This window comes from Sinohyriopsis cumingii, chromosome 11 (assembly GCF_028554795.1).
Source record: "Sinohyriopsis cumingii isolate HCF-2022 chromosome 11, ASM2855479v2, whole genome shotgun sequence".
Lineage (NCBI taxonomy): Eukaryota > Metazoa > Mollusca > Bivalvia > Unionida > Unionidae > Sinohyriopsis > Sinohyriopsis cumingii.
Window position 1 is genome coordinate 32,786,116 of NC_142971.1, and position 21,131 is coordinate 32,807,246.

The 21,131-nt window shown below is 35.4% G+C and overlaps 1 protein-coding gene across 1 annotated transcript in view; it reads left to right on the top strand.

Moving 5' to 3' along the window:
- The window catches only part of LOC149787874 (reelin-like), a 198,977-nt gene that overhangs the window by 77,552 nt on the left and 100,294 nt on the right, over positions 1 to 21,131 (top strand). Inside the window, exons 24-28 of the mRNA XM_089974111.1 lie at positions 2,254 to 2,413; positions 2,603 to 2,773; positions 6,468 to 6,682; positions 8,652 to 8,800; positions 18,085 to 18,292. Coding sequence (XP_089830237.1) covers positions 2,254 to 2,413; positions 2,603 to 2,773; positions 6,468 to 6,682; positions 8,652 to 8,800; positions 18,085 to 18,292 — 903 coding nt within the window. The remainder of the gene's footprint in view (positions 1 to 2,253; positions 2,414 to 2,602; positions 2,774 to 6,467; positions 6,683 to 8,651; positions 8,801 to 18,084; positions 18,293 to 21,131) is intronic.

Here is a 21,131-nt window from a genome sequence, read left to right on the forward strand (position 1 = left end):
TATCTAATATAACAAAATACAGCTCTCCCTCAATATAGCATGGTAGTCATGATCCATAATGGCAGACCACATTATGGATACATCAAGAATAGTGTAGTATATCAAACTGCCGTATTGTTAGATCTGTCAAATTGTTTTGAATAATGATGCTTGGAAAATGAAAAGAAAGATAGATCATCTAAGCTTGGCAATGCCTTCTTTGTTGTATACTGGTATGATTTTAGTTATGCTATATACTGGTATGATTTTAGTTATGTGGCCCATATTTCTATACACTGGTATGATTTTAGTTATGGGGTCCAAATTGCTGTCCACTTGTAAGATTTTAGTTAAGGTATACATTGGTATGATTTTAGTTAAGGTATACATTGGTATAATTTTAGTTAAGGTATACATTGGTATGATTTTAGTTAAGGTATACATTGGTATGATTTTAGTTAAGGTATACATTGGTATGATTTTAGTTAAGGTATACATTGGTATGATTTTAGTTAAGGTATACATTAGTATGATTTTAGTTTTGGGGTCCATAGTACTACATACTGGTATGATTTTAGTTATGGGGTCAGGGGCCCCGAGTGGCTGAGTGGTCTAAAGTGCTCTCCATTACGGATCATTGCCATCTCACCTCTATCTGTGTGGGTTCGAGTCTCAGATTCAGCCAATGTGGGTATGTGAGAAAGTTTGACAGTAGCTTCTCGTGGGTCGGTGGTTCTTTCCAGGTATTTCCCAGGTTCTTCCTCCACCATTAATACTGGCCGCCATGTATAGCCTATCGTGTGCTGAAAAATGGCGTTAAACCCTACAACAACAACAACAACAACAACAAAGTTATGGGGTCCATATTGCTATACACTGGTATGATTTTAGTTATGGGGTTCATATTGGTACCATGTTATATTTTGAATCACATTATAATGAAGTATGATTTTAGTTATGGAGTCCATATTGCTGTTCATTGGCATGATTGCATTTATTGGGTCAATGTTATTGTATAATAGTATGATATTAGTTATGGGATCCATATTGCTCTACATTGACATTGGTCTGATTTAGTTATGGGGTCAATATTGTTACCATGTTTCATCCAGAATCACATTATAATAAAATGCATAACATTTAAATGTACACAGTAATTTTGACCAAGGAATGTAATACCGTATATGCTTACTTATAATGTGAGTCAAACTGCAAACTGTACAGACCCAGATCTGCCATAACATAATGTGCTGGCAGATCTGGGTCTGTGCAGTTTGTTTGGAGTAATCAGTAGAACAAACAACACAGACCCTGATCTGCTAATGCATTATGCTATGGCAGATTGGGATCTTGTTTTTTTGCAGTTTGACTTGACTTATAGGCAAGTACAGATGAAAGTATGGTAAGTAAGAAGTCATGTGATTAATTAGATGTACATTATAATAAGCCATTATTTATTGTTATCTTCACAGCTATCTCCTTCAATTCTGTTTCATTCTTTCTCTCTGATTTCAATGATGAATTTTGTACCATTAAGATAGAATGAAGCAATTGCCTTTACGTTGGTTCACCTGACAAATTATAAATTTTTCACTTGACTAATTCCTGATGTTGTTGTTGTTGTTGTTGTTGTTGTTGTAGGGTTTAACGCCATTTTTCAGCACAAGATAGGCTATACATGGTGGCCAGTATTAACGGTGGAGGAAGAACCCGGGAAAACCCAGGAAAGAACCACGAGAAGCTACCGGCAAGCTTTCTCACATATCCACATTGGCCGAGCCTGAGACTCGAACCCACACAGACAGAGGTGAGATGGCAGTGATCTGTGATGGAGAGCGCTTTAGACCACTCAGCCACTTGGGGCCCCGACTAATTTTTGAAAAGAGACTGCCAAATATTGTACTTCAGATATATTAGAAATGTATCTAATATTTATTTTGTAGAAAAGAAAGTATCAAGTTTAATCTAACATTTAATATTTAACTTACACATCTGCATGCATTGTTTTGTTATTTCTCATTTTATGGAATAAATTTTATTGAATATGGGATCAATGGTGGCTCAGTATTTGTGTACTAGACTCACTACTGGAAGGGTGCAGGTTCGAATCCTACCACTGGATGAGCTTAAGTCAGCTACCATGGTGTGTCCTTGAGTATGGCACTTTACTCCAACTGCCTCTGCACTAAATAACCTACAAGTGTTCCAGTGCCATGAAACACCAAACTATACCAACCCAATTATTGAATATATGTTTGTTCTCATTCCCATCAGGTTTGTGAAGGTGGACCTTCCACCAGAAGCTCAATCCCGAAACACGCGGTTCCGCTGGTGGCAGCCATCTCATTCTGGCAAGGGTCATGACCAGTGGTCGGTTGATGAAATTCAGATTGGTAGATATGAGAACCTTCGCAGTCTGGAAGACAACTTTGATGTGAGTTACTTTACCCTGCCATATTTAATAAAACACAGAAACTTTTTATTGTTTGAGCACACATATCATTAAATATTTTCTTCTTGACCAGAAATCTTTATCTAACAGGTAGTAATGAAATATTTCGTTTCTCCCAAATAAGACCATTTCTCATTTGAATAATTATCTATAACTTTGTGTATATTTCAGAATTCAGCTGATCCCCAGGACTCTGGGGTGTGGAGCATTACATCAGATGGAGTGATAGGGAAGTATTGCCAGTCTGGGAACCCAACACTAATTTTGGCCAATCAGGAGGCTGATAAGATTGTGATGACCAAAGACCTCAGACTTCAGCCAGGGGATATCATACAGTTCAAGGTCAAATAATCACCTTATAATTACATTGTTTCATGTTGAAGATATCAAATTTATTTGTCAAGTTGGTAACTATGATGCCTTCGATGATGGAGCTATTTTCTTGGACATTTCAGTTTAATTTTACTGTACCATGAATCCTAATTACATTACAAAAGTTTTGATATCATATTTTGAGATGGAAAAGCTTTGTTAGGTGAGATAGCAAAAATAGGGATTGTCCAAATGAAGTCTTCTGACTTAAATTCTATCAGTATCAGAGTTTCGGTTGCAAGGTAAAGAGCACAAAATAGCTCGATTTCTAAATTATAACTTATATACCCCCTCATATAGTTAAAGACTGTTTTATTAAAAAATACTTACAATCTTCAAAATTCCATTCTAGTTGCATTTCTTACCTTTTAAGTCTTTCAGGATGATGGTTCACAAAACAATTTGTTGGATTTTTATGTCTACAGATTTAATAAAAATTCTTCATAAGTCTGGTGCTGGATATTAAATTCTTGTTTACATGTTTCAGGTTCCAAATCAATACAAAACTACTACACATACATTCTAGTATTGTTAATGGATGAAAACCATTGCCTTTATGCCTTTAATGGGATACCACCTGATCATATGCAAACTATTTCCTTTATGCCTTTAATGGGATGCCACCTAATTATATGCAAACTATTGCATTTTTGCCTTAATGGGATACCGCCTGATTATATTCAAACCATTGACTTTATGCCTTTAATGGGATACCACCTAATTATATGCAAACCAATGCCTTTATGCCTCAATGGGATACCACCTGATTATATGCAAACCAATGCCTTTATGCCTTAATTGGATGCCACCTGATTATATGCAAACCATTGTATTTTTGCCTTAATGGGATACCACCTGATTGTATGCAAACCATTGCATTTATACCTTTAATGGGATACCACCTAATTATATGCAAACCAATGCCTTTATAACTTTAATGGGATATCACCTGATTATATGCAAACCATTGCCTTTATGCCTTTAATGGGATACCACCTGATTATATGCAAACCATTGCCTTTATGCCCTAATTGGATGCCACCTGATTATATGCAAACCAATGCCTTTATGCCTTAATGGGATGCCACCTGATTATATGAAAACCATGGCCTTTATGCCTTAATTGGATGCCACCTAATTATATGCAAACCATTGCCTTTATGCCTTAATGGGATTATACCTTATACATCTACCACCATACAGATACATTCCTTCCATTAGCTTATTTATACATTTCTGGTTCAGATAGGAGTACATCTACCACCATACAGATACACCCCTCCCAGGCTAAAAACAGACATTCACCCTATCTTTTGACTTCATTTGGCAACAAAAAATGTGCTATAAAGTTGTCTACTTTCTGAGACTGAAGTCATATGAGAGTAGTCTTCTCCTTGTTTGAGGGATTGGTACCAAATCCTGTCAGTCACCAGTTAGTGTTTCCACACATGCTATGTCAGCTCTTTTCATAACAAGCCTCACAAATATATTCCACATTGTGCATTTTCATCAGTTTAAGCAATCCTTTGGAATTTTCTCCCCTCATGGAAGTAAATTCCATCTGCTTATTTCTAAATATCACTATATTATTATGAATATTTTACACTTAAGTTACCTAACTGCATTGTGGGAAGAGCTTACAGGTGCCATTGCTTGCCCTTATGTCTATTGTATTTACAGTTCATCTTCATTGCTCAATCATTGTAATAGATCATTTCTGTAATTTTCTTTACCCTTTATCTCAAGTTGTAATTCATAGCACCCATTTGACAATATGCTTAGCACAATGCTTCACTGATTTCACCTGTATACGGTATTGTTGTGGTCTCTCAAATCAAAGGTATCAACTCAGTAGGCAGGATTAAAATGTGGAAGGTGTCAGGATTAAAACTGGCAAAAGATAACCACCCAGTATATATAAATTGTGTGGGGTGTTAGTCGAACCATACTTGTGACATTTTCTCTCACTGGTCTGAAAAGAGATGTGCAACAGTCACAACCAAGCAGATAACCTTAGCTGCAGTTGACCTTGTGTAATGAGCGCCAAGAAACAAATATTCAACAATGCATATGCTATCAGTATTGCTACCTATAATGCCTCAGCCATCAACTTTGTCATCACCAATTCACTCAAAGCAAACAGACTGCCCATTCAGATAAATATTCAGTAGTCTCTACCATCATAGCCTTCTCACGCAGTTATGTCTCCACTGTTACCCATAGTGCAATAGCTAGAACATACCAGCACTTAACAGACTACAGTTCCACTACCAACAGTATATGGTGGCCCACTCAGACCAATTCTGGACAATTCTTTACTACTTGCAAATCCTGGTAATGACTCTGGTGATGACCAGATGACCAAGTCCACTTAAGCTCCAGTACAGTCCTGACCAGGGACTTCTAGCACAGGGACTGGGTATGAGCTCCGGTACAGTCCAGACTTCTAGCACAGGGACTGGGTATGGTAGTCTGCTTTCCCAGTATACTCAGCCCTGGACTCAGAAACAGCTGCTTTGTTCTTAAGCAAAACATTCAAACAATTTCCAGCCTAATAATAATGAAAAAATTAAGTAAAGTAGTAAACAAACAGATGTCAGACTTAGACATCATTCAGAAACCTCTAGATCCAGGTCACGAGTATTTTCCTGATGTGTATCTCTTACATGACATTATTCAAGCCAATCAATGGAGGTCAGAGATGGCATTCTGCAGTTTTACATCAGAGACAGGCATTCCCAAAGTGGCTCAGATTGACTTGTTGGAGACAATATCACAGGAGCACAAGCTACCTTCTCAGGTTGATTTGCAGCTTTGTACCAATGTGGTTTAATTTACTTCTGCATGATTTGTGGGAGTGTAACAGATCCTTGCATGGACCATGCACTAACCATACCCTGAATGGGACTTGATACTTGATGCTGCTGTACATTAGTTAGTAGACTGGAAACAGGGCCAACTCCAGGGTAAGGTGTAGATACCTCTACCTCTTACTTCTTCTTGTGTTGTGATTGGGTCATGCATTTGAAGATGAACAGATTTTTGGAGTAAAATATATTTCTGCAATAATACTTACCTGATAGTAATATGGTCACACCCTCCCAAACCCTTCCTACAGTTCTTTCCTTGAAAGAGCTTACACATCCACTCCCATAGAATGGAATTTTATGCCAGTCCTTCTAACTGTTGAGAGACCACTCTTATCAAATTTCCATCTTGGAAACAAGATGACTTTTTAGCTCATTTGAGAAGACAAGCCAAAAGAAATGGTCATCTTTTTTAGCCTGGGAGTGTTGTATTATGTGAGGTAGTGGATGTACTCATAACGTATTATGTGAGGTAGTGGATGTACTCATAATGTATTATGTGAGGTAGTGGATGTACTCATAATGTATTATGTGAGGTAGTGGATGTACTCATAATGTATTATGTGAGGTAGTGGATGTACTCATAATGTATTATGTGAGGTAGTGGATGTACTCATAATGTATTATGATAAAGTAAATATTCTTAAAGGAACATGCTATTTATATAATTATATAAAGTAATAGATAAATGGAAATTAGATTAATAAAATTAGACTGATGTAAAGTGCTGTTTTGAATATACAAGTAAGCTTCAATACATTTACAGGGAAATTAATATCAGAAACTTACTTATACAGATAAATGTTGGGTGTAATAACCAGTTCCGTTGGGACCACCCTGTGATGTTCCAGTACATTCAGCCAGGGAGTGATGGCTGGAAGCTGGTCCATGAGCCATGCTATCAGGAAATGGACTGTCGGGGCAAAAACAGTGAGGGCACCATATACTACTCTGGACCCTATGGTCACTGGGAACTGGTGGTAATCCCAGTTCCTGAGGAAATTATCAGTCAGTAAGAATAATTATCTTCTGTATAAATGAACACTCAATCAGTTCTGGATAATGGTGATGTAAAAGTACTTATGAATACTTTCAAATAAAGAGAAGCTTTCGTCAATACCATATGTACTTGCTTATAAGTCGAGTCAAACTGCAAACAACAAATCATAATGCACCTGCAGACTAGGGTATGTATTGTTTGTTCTACTGATTACTCAAAAAAACTGTACAGACCCAGATCTGCCAGCACATTATGCTATGGCAGATCTGGGTCTGTGTTGTTTGCAGTTGGAATTGTCTTATAAATGAGCATATATGGTACTTAGACTCCAGAGACAGGCAGTGTAATAAATTAACAGTACTTTTCATGCCCCCACTGCTATAACCGAAAGGAAATATTGTTTTGCTGTTGTCAGTACATGTGATTGTATTTAAATAATTGAATTACCCTCTTTAAATAATAGTAATAATAACAATAATAATAATAATAATAAGAATAAATTATTATCATTATTTTTATTATTATTGATATACAAATGAAATCTGGTTTTGTTGAATGTATGTATATTTTCATAGCCTTATGTGGATTTTAATGCCATTAAAGCAGTTGTTCACATTTTTCTATATTTGTAAAATGTTTGGACTGAGATAGTTTTGTACTGCATATGTATTTTATTATTTTGGCAGTAAAAAAAAATTCATACATTTTGTGAATTCTGATAAATTAATTTATTGAAGGGTGCTTTCTTTGGCATGCCAGTGAAGCTAAAAATTTTGTTTCGGGAATGGAATGACATCAGCTAATTCAGAATCTCCAACAAACACTGAACTTTATGTTCAGAAGTGATTGCTAGTTTATGAAGCATATAATGTATGTACAAGTACATTTAATACCTATTCATACAGTTGTAGTCTGGACTCGGCAATTAAACATACCATTATGTCACAGGACTAGATAAAGCTTGAGGTAGGTCATCAAATTCCAAACAGTAATCTTTAGAACACATACCAGAAGTGATCAGATTATCTACAACTTCTTGCAACAGCCTGTGTGCCAAAACTCAAATAGTTTATTGTACAATCAGCTTTACCAGTTTACTTTTGCCAATAAACACTTTGCATAATGCAGTGCTTATCCTTGTTATCGGTAATCCAGTATAATGCAGTGCTTATTCTTGTTATTGGTAATCCAGTATAATGCAGTGCTTATCTTTGTTATTGGTAATCCAGTATAATGCAGTGCTTATCCTTGTTATCGGTAATCCAGTATAATGCAGTGCTTATGCTTGTTATCGGTAATCCAGGATAATGCAGTGCTTATCCTTGTTATTGGTAATCCAGTATAATGCAGTGCTTATCCTTGTTATTGGTAATCCAATATAATGCAATGCTTATCCTTGTTATCAGTAATCCAGTATAATGCAGTGCTTATCCTTGTTATGTTATTGGTAATCCAGTATAATGCAGTGCTTATCCTTGTTATCGGTAATCCAGTATAATGCAGTGCTTATCCTTGTTATCGGTAATCCAGTATAATGCAGTATTTATCCTTGTTATTGGTATTCCAGTATAATGCAGTGCTTATCCTTGTTATTGGTAATCCAGTATAATGCAGTGCTTATCCTTGTTATTGGTAATCCAGTATAATACAGTGCTTATCCTTGTTATTGGTAATCCAGTATAATGCAGTGCTTATCTTTGTTATTGGTAATCCAGGATAGTGCAGTAATAATGTGCTCACTTTGCATGTTTGTGATCCCAAGTTAAATCCTCCATTTCTGTATTTGCATATGAAAGTGGTCATCATTACAAGGGAAGGGTTTTCCTTTATGCTCAAAATTGCCTGCACTTTAAACACTTCCTCTTGCCAACATAGTATTTGAAATAGTTTGTTATAACTTGTTATGCAATCAAAAGAACAAAAATGAATTAACAAAAACAAGGGAAAGATAATAATTTTTTTCTCCCCTTTCCATTTTCAGATCAGTAATGTTCCGCTGGTGGCAGCCAGGTGGCTATCCCTATAACTTTGCCCTTGATGATGTATACATAGGTCCCCCTTGTAAAGACAACTGTAATCGTCATGGAGTTTGCCGTCAGAAATTATGTGCATGTGACCATGACTTTACAGGTGAGGATAACAGTACTGTTCAACCAGAGAAAAATGGCAAGGTCATAGGACATTTGGATGAGTTTGAATGATTTGATTCTAATCCACATGTCTGTCCATCCAGCTGTCCATTTGGCAGAACCTCATTAAAGCAACAATTCCTTCAGTTTTTGATGAACGGGCACAAAATTTGATAAGCGTTATAGTCATCAGCTGTTGATTTGCATATTGGCAAAACAATTAGTGCAACTAATCCTGCAACTTTTGATGGATTGCCATGAAAGCTGGTAAATACCGTATATACTGTATATATTTGGACACCATATTTGTTGGGACACCATAAATTAATTTTTAAAGTAACTTTTTGTGCACTCTATATTCTGGGACATGTAATTATTTTTAGCCATAGGTTTTGGGACACTTTTTAAATCATTCAAAAATTGCATGTCAGAAAATGAATTCAAACTTAAACTTCATTTAAAAAGATATTAAAGTGTGTACTTGAGATAAAACACTTTAATCCACAGCACTTTAGTCTCATGAACCTAGCCCTTCTCCAGCATCCATCCAATCCATACTTTCGGTGCATGAATATTCTTTAGCCTCCTCATGTTGTGAAAAATTGTCATTGGAGACAACACATCTCCTGGAGCAGAAACTGCAAGGACATAAGTTAGATTTTGTTCTTATGGGCAGTCAGTCCAGAAATGAGATCAGAGTATACCAGAGTTTCATCCATGTTAGTGATCCTATCGTCGGTGAAATTATCTTCTCTTCTGGCCTTCACAAATTCATCAAATGATTTTATTTTTATTGTCTCCACCAAATCTTCTGGTCGATGCTGGCTCATTGATGACCATTGATGAAGCACTTTAAAAACTGCTCCATTGTATCTATTTACTTTCAAAATTGCTGTGAATACCAGTAAAAATGAACCAAAGTTGGCTCCCTTATGTTGGCTGACTTGGTATTTTAAAAACAAAAAAATTGGCATGCTTAAACAAATCCAAAGTCATCTTCCAAAGTCGCCTTGTTTTGTAATAAAATAACTTTGTGTTTTATATCCTGTTTTTAAGTTCAAACAATGAGTTTACTGCATCTCAGCCAGTTGTGTTTTTAGAGCATCTGCCTCGGAAGAGGGAGATCGTGAGTTCGAACCCTGGCTGAGTCATACCAAAGACTTACAAAAGTTGCACTAACAGCTGCCTTGCTAGTCGCTCAGCATTAAGAGGTTAGTGTTAGGACTGGTCGGCCTGGTGTCAGGATAACATGACTGGGTGGGACATCATGCTACATGTCTATGGTATGATGCCCCGGTGCTAGACATCACTATAAACTGCCACATTGCAGACATTGTAGCAATATGACTGAAAAATTGTTAAAGCTACATTAAAAGTCCAAAACACACACACACACACCAGTTGTGTTTATTCATCACCCTGTCTTCTGTTTGCTTGCTATCTGTAATCATAATTGATACAAACAGGCATTGATGTTTGCAGGGTAAATTGCATACACAGCAATAACCTGCATTAATAATACCTTTTGTAACCCATGCGAGCAAAAAGATTGTTATTTGTGCTGACAGTAAATGTATTTCAAATAATGATTATTATTTGCCAGATACTGTCATATAGTTATCCGGGATATAATACAGTCTGGGTTATCTTGCGACTTAACACAGTGTCATGCATGAATAGCAGGTGCCTCAAGCAATCAGTTAATATTTCCCTCTCTCTCTCTCTCTCTCTCATTTCCAATTTTTGTCGGATCGAGTTTTCAATCTGATACCACATTCAAATTTTTGAGTACAACCAAATACAATTCATTTCTCTTTTTTTATGTTAATGAACAATGCGTTATGTGTTATCTGACATAAGTGATACACACTGCAGTATGGATGCATATGTGACATTTAGAGTTCATGGATATATTTTGTTCTCTAATAAATTGCTCATGATGAACAAAGAGGTATATATGATAACAATTTAAGCTTAGTTTCTCTCATTTTATTATCAAATAAGCATATTTTTTATCTTAGTTATTGCAACATGCAGTGGAGGTGGGGGGGCAGAAATTCAGCACAAATTTATTTTGTTTCTTAAGTCTTGGGACACATGGCCTTGGTGAAAAGAATTTTCACCTTGAGTTCTGGGACAGAAATATTTGTATTATTTTATCATGTCTTAGTATATACTGTAAATATGTTATTATGGTCATCACCTGACATTGCACATATCAACAAATCAGTCAGCCTCTGCTATTTATGTTAAAGTTATTTATCTATTTGTCTTGCAGCCTAATGCAGTGTATGAAAAGCTCATTAGCACAATTAGTTATGTGGCTTTCAAGGGATGCCATGCAATTAGATATATATCATGATCACATGAAAATGAAGATTTTTGTTTGAGTTATTTTTCTTTTAATCCTGCAGATGAATGCAGTATAAAACAGAATTGTGTGAAAGTAACATGTCTTGCAGTTCTTCATACATATTATGGTCAATATCTAAAGATACTCCCATAATTATCCTTTTTAACTTAACGCTTGATGCAATGCATTGTAGAATTTTATGAATGCAACTAACTTATTTTTTTTTTTGCTGTATTGCTGTGAAACTTGTACATACTATGGTAATCGTCAGAAGAAATGCATGTTGACCAATCAAAGTGCTTGCACTATTTTCACAAGGGTTATGTCTTTTTTAAGACTATTGACTCATCTCCATGATGGGTTAGGGGTGGGGGTGGGGGGGTGGTAGAGACAGAGATATATTTTCATAAGCAATTTGCTTGCCATTTCTCTAGATTACTTACTGGTATACATGTGTACTTGTATTAAAGAAATTATTGAGTTTATCTGAGTAAGCAGTTTTGGGGAAGATAGGAACATGCTGCTTTCCTTCAGTTTAGTGCTTGTTTCCTACTGAAATGTTGAATGCATAAAGGTCATTATTGATGCAAATAGCAAATTTAAATTTTCTGACCACTAAAATATATTTTACCAAGGATTTGCTGAGATATTTAAAGTCATTTTCTTTCATTTCATTCTTTATTTTCATTATTCTTTGTTTTGCAAATGCAGCTATTTAGAGTTTAAATCATGATGTAGTTCATTCTGTCATATGCTTTTTATGACTTGTATGCTTGAGACAGCTAGGGATGACTTGGGATGGCTCAGTTTTATTACAGCTTCATTAAATTTGTATATAATCTTTAAATTAAGCATATTAGCAGCATTAAATTTTAATTAAAGTGCAACAACATAAACTATTACTTGTAATGAATTTACTCTGTCTAAACACAACGGATATTTAGTCAATACTACAATGTGCAAACATAAGCAAAATTAAGCTTGAATGCTTTATTCCAACAGCATATAAATATCAAATGACAGATAACATGAATTGCTTCTGACAATGAGGGATATTACAAATAAATTACAGACATCATTCAAATTATGTCCATCATTATTAATGTAACAAAGCACAATGTTATGAAAATCTGACCCGGATTCTCAATCTGTCTTTATGGTTATTTGTCAGTATTTGTCTGGAATGCATTTTAATCTTTCCATCATAAAATTAAATTTTAGTTAATTACATTTCTCTGAAAATACTTACCTGATCATATTAATATTAGAAAATTACACTTTGCTACCTCCAAATCCAGCCAACTACTCCAAGGATGAAAAAATGTCTTTCATCCTATATTATATCATATAGACAAAGAGAAGTAACTCTTTCAGATTAACTCCCCATGTTCTTGCAATGAGACTTCCTATATCCTGAATGTTAAACTTGAGCAAAACTGCAAACAGGATGATTGCATTTGTGGAGAAGGGTGGTAGGGGTTGATAGTAATATGACTGGGAAAATGTTTTCAAAAACATAAATTACTACAAAATCTCCCTTCTCCATCAAATGCATTACTTGATCTCATCAACATTAGGAGAATAATTAAGACGAGGAGGAGGAAATGCTTAAACGTCCAACATCTACCTATGTCACCCTGTAGGAGAAAGATAGCTGTCATGAACATGGTGTGGTAACTGTCTGGGTGGCTCTCACCTTTGCAAGGCCATGTCATGTAAATCAAAACTGGAGAAAGTAGACTGGGCATACCATTCAGATGACTCCATATGTCTTGAAGTGAGACATTATGTTAAAAGACCAGGCTTTTGAAAATTGCGCACGAGTCCAAATCTTCATAAGTCATACCTGATCCTCTGAGAATTAAGAATATGCAGATCTAATAACCCCCTTTATTCAAGTGGCCAGTGGGGATATGTCTTGCTTTCCTGCATTAAGTGATTGGAATAACTTTCAATGGGCCACAATGGACATTCTCCTTGAACCTCAGATAGCATCCCAGGGCATGTACTGTTTCCTACAGCATCACCTCACTCACTAAGCTGAATGAGGAGAGATCAGATAGTTGTTTAGTTGGTTTCCTATTGATAGTAGCCTGTTTATAGGAACAAAACCAGTTTGCCAAGTTTTAATGAGCTGTTGGAACAGAACTGTATGTACTTCAGATCTGTGGACATCTCATGCAGTTTACTTATCCTGCCAGCAAAATCTAGTGCTATCCAAGTCTTGTATGATAATTGCTTAAGCAAGGTGGAAGACAAGAGTTTGAACATAGATGAAACTTAGATGAACTGAGCCACATGAAGACCCAGGAGAGATTCCTATTTATGAACAAGGTGAGTGAGCATGACCTGGGTATATTGAAATTACAGGACAAGTCCAAAATGGCTTTGTTGCAGTCACTAGAATCTCTCCCATGATGTCTGAATGCAGCTTTATCTTATGATTGTGATAGGGTCTAGATCTTGTCTTCAGAGAGGAAGAGAAAGAAGTTAGCCATTTGGTTAATGGAAGCTGAGAGTATTGTGACATTGTTAATGTTATACCAGTCATTACAAATGTGACACTTCATATGTCTGCATAGTGGAGAGCTGTCTAGCTATCCTGATCCTCTCCACAATCAAAGTATAGAACTCCATTTTGCACAGGGTATCCCTACCAAAGCATGGATGGAATAATGGCGACCTTGGCTGTTTGAGCAATGTGCAGATAGTTATGATTTTCCAGGTATGTATATATTAAGTAGATCATTAATCCAGGATCTGTCCCATCAGAGAGGGGCAATCAGAACTAATTTTGCAAGCTGGGCCCCTTGTATTCTGGATTAGTTTTGGTATTAGAACCACTGGAGGGAAGGCATATGCCCAAATGTTCTCACACCTGAGTGAATGGATGTCAGCAGCTCATGACTCTGGTCTGGGAATGGAGAGAAGAAGGTGGGCAGTTTGTAGTTCCATTTTATTGAAGTAGATATAATATCAGTCAGCCCCATAAAGAGCAAACAGATGGAAGATGGATGGACTGAGAGACCACTCTGTATGAAGCAATCAGCTTCTCATTGATAATGAGTCAGCCAGGACAGTGAGCCTGCCCAAGATTTGTTGTCTGTTTATATGATATTGCAGCATATCAACCAGGTGTGTTGAGGAGAACATCCCTGGAGTTTGATATGGCACAGTCCATTGTCTTGGTGAAGGCCCAAGAACTCCAATTGAATCCAAATGGAAGGTTGTGGAATTGGTAAACTACCCCAAGGTAGCTGAGGTGAAGGTATTTTGGTGAAGCTGTAGGAATAGATATATAGAAATACATGTCAGTCTAGTAAAGATTCTCATGTATTCATCATGTCATGTCGCACAGCTTGAGCTTCAGGGCAGTAACTAAAGAGGTTGAGCTTGCTCAAGTCTATGACAGGTCTGAATTTTCAATTGGCTTTCATGTGCAGAAAAAGTCTGAATAAGATACCCAAGGAGTCCAATTTTCTGAATTTCCTCCACAGCCCACTGTACAAGCATAATCTCCATCTCCTGTAAGATGTCTGTCTTCCTGGGATAGCATGGGATGGCTATCATGAAGTGGGATGAAAGAAGTAGAGGGAGTTGGCCAAATGAGATCAGGATGACCTCCAAAACTGCTGGATTGCCTAATCAGTTTGTCTGAAATAGGTTGATACAAATCTGATGGAACAGAAGTGGTTTGGTGCCCACAGAGTGGTCACCAGTGAGCAGGAGGGATGGCAAATCATTGTCAGTAATCTTAGAGGAGAAGAAACCTTGTTTTCTCTCCATCTTCCAACCTGCCTGAGTGAATTAGGGGCATTTTGATGCCCATAACTTGCCTAGCCATGAAAGATTGCCATCTATGCTGAGAATTACCTTGTGGTCTTTGTGCTGACATAAATCTCTTCTCTAGTATTTATCTCAGGTGTGAGATAGGGTTGTTAACTGAGAGGTGAAGGGGTAAAAATTGTGCTGCCTGCTTTCTCATCTCCTCAATTCAACCTACAAGTAGGAAAGGAACTAAAGGTAGGGAGCACAGGATTGCTGCATGTTGGTGTTACGAGTGTGTGCTCTTAAAATAAGTAACAGAAAAGAGTGAAAAGCAACAAGCTTTGTAAAATTCTACAAATAATTTATTTCCCTAGAATACAAAGTAAAAATGTAATAAAGAGGAGCTTACAGTATTATGAATTAAATCTCAAATAATCCTTGAATTACAGACTAAAGTCCTAATAATTTAAAGTCCTGAATACAATTTTGTAGAAGTTCATATTAAATCCAAAACTGAAGTTGATGATGTGTCTGTGGTAGGTTTTAGAGTATTGATGTGCCAAGTCTTTTGTTGAATCACAGTAATATAATTCCAGGTTTGAATTTACTATAAATTCCAGTGAATGTCTCTATCTAAGAATTGTGTCAGAGCACTTTTGTATTTCCAGTGAAAATGATCACTTGAATTCAGTAATTTGAAGAATCAGATTCCAGCCTAAAATGAAATACTGGACACAACATATAGTACAGCTTGATTGTGCTAGAACTTAAAGCACCAATGAATTTTCCCTTCAGTGACAAGATTATATAGTCTTCTACTTGACCTCAGGTGACAATTAGCATTTTTTATAAAAAAAATGTTTACAAAATAAAAATGTTAGTTATTATTAGAAACCTATTAGTAAAATTAAAATATTGAACATGGACTATGTCAGGTACACCAGGTAATTTCCAATAATCTTGACCTAGACCCAAATAAATATATTTTCTTCTGTTAATAATGTTCCTGATATTAACCCCATACACATAGAGAATATTTTAGCTACGTATTAGTTGTTTACAGAATAAAATTTAAAAAATCCATTCAGGTCAAGCAGAAATGAACTCACTTTTGGACAAAGTCAAGTCCAACATACAATGCTACATTACAATAGCATGTAACAAAATAAATAAAATTTAAAACAAGAAACTAACTAGCAAACAATTCAAATTAAATATGCATAACAATTGTGGTAGAAGAGAAGAAGATCATAGGAATGCATATCTTCTTATCTAGTTTAGGCAAGAAGAGACCATCACATGGTGAGCAGCCATATTGACTATCATACTGGCATACTGATTTGTAGGCATGGTCACTTCCAATCTTTTTGGCTAGGTGAAAGATCACAAGAAATACCAAGCCCAGTAGGGAGGAAGTTGACATGACATTCCAGACAAATTTAGATATGGTGTTAAGCAATTGTATGCCCAGTTAATAACACAGAGTGGGGTAGGCACGTTGATGACAGTAATATCCTTGTCTTGCATAATACTTCAAGTTTGGAAGAATTAGAGTGTGTGCTTTTGTGCAGCACTTCAGTTGCCTTTTCAAGACATTGGACCGAATGTCTTCTGCCCATATTGCACAAATGCTACATGGGTATGAGGAAAAACATTGCATGCAGGCAAGGTATGTCTCATGGTTGTCCTCCATTGCTTGATAACACATGCACTTCTTATACTTGATTGACATCTCTGCAGTGAAAGAGAGAAGAAAATAACAAACAGGTGCAATGAACAAATATACAGACTAGTCGATACAGATGAATTTATGTTACTGAGCTGACTTTGAGGAGTTCATAATAAACCAAACTTTAATAGCACAATACACTTACACCAGTAAAATCTTGAGTGTTACCTATTCATATCACATGGGCAATAATGGCTGGTAAAAAATGTACATGTGTAAATATGAACAAATTCACAGGCAAAAATTGACTTCTGTTACTATACCACTGAAAATAAATAGTGAATGGTCTAAATGATCATAAATTGCAGTAGGTTATTTTGAAGGCACTGGTCACAGCTGCAAGCAAACGTATATCTGGGATACAGGCAGCCACAAAGCCAAAACAAGGGGAATTAATCTGTAAGGGTTATTTCCCTTTGCTCTTCTTTGCTCCATGGACAAAAAGACATTTTTCATCTTTTCATAATTCAGACGTAACAGAAAGTAATTTTCTAATGGTAATGTGATAGAGTAATGTATTTGATGGAGAACTGGTAATATAAACAGTATTTTAGCTAAATTTTTAATTTGCTAAATTTACTCGAATTCTATGTTTACTGGTATTTTCTGATTTGTAGCACATTATTGCATACAAATGATCATAATGCCATTAATTTTGTAAGAACCAATTTACAGCCCATCTGGGATAATGGTTCTACATACTATTATTATAATTAGAATGGAAGTCATTACAATTTTATTGTTGTACCTTGTGCACACAGAAAACAGCCATTAGTAAGGAATCAAAGAACCCAGTGTGTAGGGATGAAGCAGTCACCTCGGTTTAGTATAAACTGCTTAATATATTGCTATAGACAACAGATAGTGTCTGCAGTGTTATCAATCATTCATTCATCCATCCTCTTTCATTACTGGCATAGAATGCGTTTTGTGGTTTTGCAAGTTGAAGGTTTGAATATTCAAGAAGAGTGAAAGAGGCCAAGATCAAATTCAGAGGAAAGAAGACTTAAAGATATTGACCTTCAAGCAGATAGTATTGTAGAGTGATATTTTTGGAACCATCATAAGATTGCAATTTCATGGTAAATGTGTTCAATTCCTATCACTAAATAAAAGGAAGGGCTTACACCAAGGTGAAAGATGCACAGGCATCTTCAGTCATGTGCTGAATTGTAAACTGATATATATTGTCAGTAACATATATAAGTACTTATATGTCAAATCCAACTGCAAACAACATAGATTCTAATCTACCATAGCATAATGTGCCTGCAGATCAGTGTCCATGTTGTTTGTTCTACTGTTTACTCCTAACAAAAATGCACAGAGGACCCATTTTGCAGGTTTGCAGCTGGACCCATAAGTGAGTATATATGGTGTGTTTGAAAAAATTGGCGTCAATACCAATGTTGATAACATTCTGTCTGTTTCTTAGGCCCCTCCTGCCAGTCGGATGATCCCACTCCATATGGTATGGTAGACAGGTTTGAGCAGCATCACAGGCCCTCAGACTTTTGGCAGCGAATTCTGGGTGGGGACTTAGGTGTGGGTTGTGGCACAGTGGACTCTGGGAATGGACTGTACTTTGATGGGGAGGGAACAAGAGAAGCTGTAACTGTTCCTTTAAACACAACCCATATAAGGTAAGACAGCAGTTTTTGGGGTTATTTAATGGTCAACAAGGAGAAAATCTTCAATAATTAGTACAATAACAGAATGTGTAAATTTTAAAAAAATAGAAAACAGTATCTTCCATAAAATCTACTCCCACAAAATTCCCTATATTCACTACTAAAAATCTACAAAGAGTTACTAAGTCTAAAATAAGACTGCATTACCTCCCTTGATTTAGGTTTGGTTTGCTGTTATGTATGATGCTATTCCAGAACAAACTTACCTTAGATTACTGTCAATGTATATTGACTGACAAACATACCTTAGATTACTGTCAATGTATATTGACTGGCAAACTTACCTTAGATTACTGTCAGTGTATATTGACTGACAAACTTACCTTAGATTACTGTCGATATATATTAACTGAATGGTCATTTCAAATAATAGACATAGTTTGTGCAGCATAGAGTTATAATGTATGGTCAAAAACAGAGCAAAAGGTAATTGTTTTCTGTCTTTTATTTGTAAAGAAAATATGGTAAAGATATATGAATCTATAAATTATAGTGTGTCCAAATCTGGAAGTATCATAAAAAGCTATTCCAAGACTGTTTTGTCCAGAAGATATACAAACTTTAAATTATTACAGATCCTTCAGTATGTGGATAAAGGATTTAGACATAAAATTTGATCATTTATAAAATGAGATAAAAGGAAAGAGGGTAAAGAATATTTATTAAAAGAAAGTCATAGGGTACAGAAATTTAAATTCAAAATTTATCTCCATTTTAAATTTTGTTTTATTTGCTAATTAAGGATAATTAATTACAGCAAATGTGAAGTAGAAAAAAATCATGAAAAATTATGATAGGACATTAGGGATGAAAGCTGTGACATTGGTGGAGGTGGGATTTGCATGGATCAGCTGCCTCAGTGTGTCCTTGAAAAAGGCAACTGGCTCTCATTCCTCTGCATGATATTGTCATCAGAAATGTGTTAAAAGTATTTTTTAAACCAACTACAGTAGAATTACCATATTAAAATAATAGTATATTTTCAAAGACTTTTGGTGAACAATTTTGATTTAACATTGATAATTGATGTATCTCTTTTCTTTGTGGGTTACATTTTAAAAAATTCTAGCCCTGAAAAAAGCCAAGATAATTCTACTGCATTGAACTGCACATAATTTTCATAATTATTCTCAGCTACTGTCAGTATTAAAATTTTATTTTTCTCTTTATCTGTTGATGATTGTATTAACTGTAGGTATTGTATTTCAATTTCTTAAATTACCGTCTGATCACTGTTCATGCAAAGTCACTAAGTTATAATGTCTAACTTAGCAAGGTCTTTGTTCTAGTGATATGTCACTTCTGTGTACACATCAGGGCAAATAATAACTACACCAGCTTATGTGTGGGTCTCACTTTCAAATATGCTAATTGACGAACCCAGCGATTGAATTTTGCAAGAACATGACAATGGAATTTTCAGGTATGGGAAATTTAAAAAAAAAAACAATAGAACCTTCCATAATGTGACCTTTAACCTGTATTTACTTTTGTTTTTTTGGCTGAAAAATTTCATTGTATACCACATACTCTTCTTTATAATTTAATATATAAATATATATTATATTAAAAGTGGATTTGAAACCCTTATAGCAAACTAAGATTCAGGAAATTTGGAATATAACCAAATACTTGGTAAAATACAGAATGTATATGTAATAAATTATTGTATACCCATCCATCCTTCTGTCTGTTTTTTTGTTTTCTACACAGTAACAGACATTTCAGACCTTGACCAAACTATGTGACTGTCCTGCATGTAAGATAACAAAGAAACATATCAATGTTGCACTCATTTTCCTCAGTACTACATAATTAGTAGTTATACTTTATGATTTGTATTAAAAGTTAAATTTCCAGTAGCAAAAAAAAATGTTTCTTGTGGAAATGTTTGGAATGTTTTTGAAAAAGAATTGTTCCCAGGACTGTATGAATCAAAGACTGGAACTCATTAATTAATCCATTAGATGGTAAGTATGCATATTGTGGGTCATCTGCTTCCTTGTTTTACAAGTTTTATTTGTCTGCATAGTCATAATTTCCCTTAAAGCCATCAGGCAACAATAACAATGATTGACAAATCCCATGAAACTTGTGAGGAGTAAGAATGTATTATATTTTTTAAAAGAATTTCAGTCATTATTTCATAGGCTATGCCGATAAATCTATTTATTAGTTACAAGTCATTAAGGTGGCACTCTACAGTTTCATATTTTGCTAAGGGTTAGATTTTTAAGAAAAGAGAATTTCCCAGATTTTCCTCACAGATTTTTTCCTTAATTTTTTAAAAAGACCTTGTATATCTTGGATATTGTTAAAAGAACTTTAAATTTCCTTTATTTTGTTGTATGATTGATTGCTGTGATTTTGGTTTTATGGTATACAGCTTGGCTGTACTTCAGAACTGCACCCATACAAAAATTGCCTGCTCCACTTGCTCATTTTCACTTTCTGGACTTCAGAGATAAATTGTAAAAAGAAACAAAAAGTTTTTATCTTTTATATATTTTTTAATTCATTAATTGCACATTTAGAGCCTGATAGTATCTAGTCTGGCAAAGTTTGTTTTCCTTATTTTAATAACTACTAAAGATAGTGTACTTTAGACAAAGTCAGGCTAACTTTTAGAGCATGTGGAACAAGCCATTTTGGTTAGCTGTGTGCTTAGATACATACAGTTTCTACAAGCGCAATAATATCTAAAGACATTTCAGACACTGAACATGAAAGCAGCACAGAGATTTGACAATATTCTCTATTGTGCATGTTACAAATGCAAACAACTTCACCT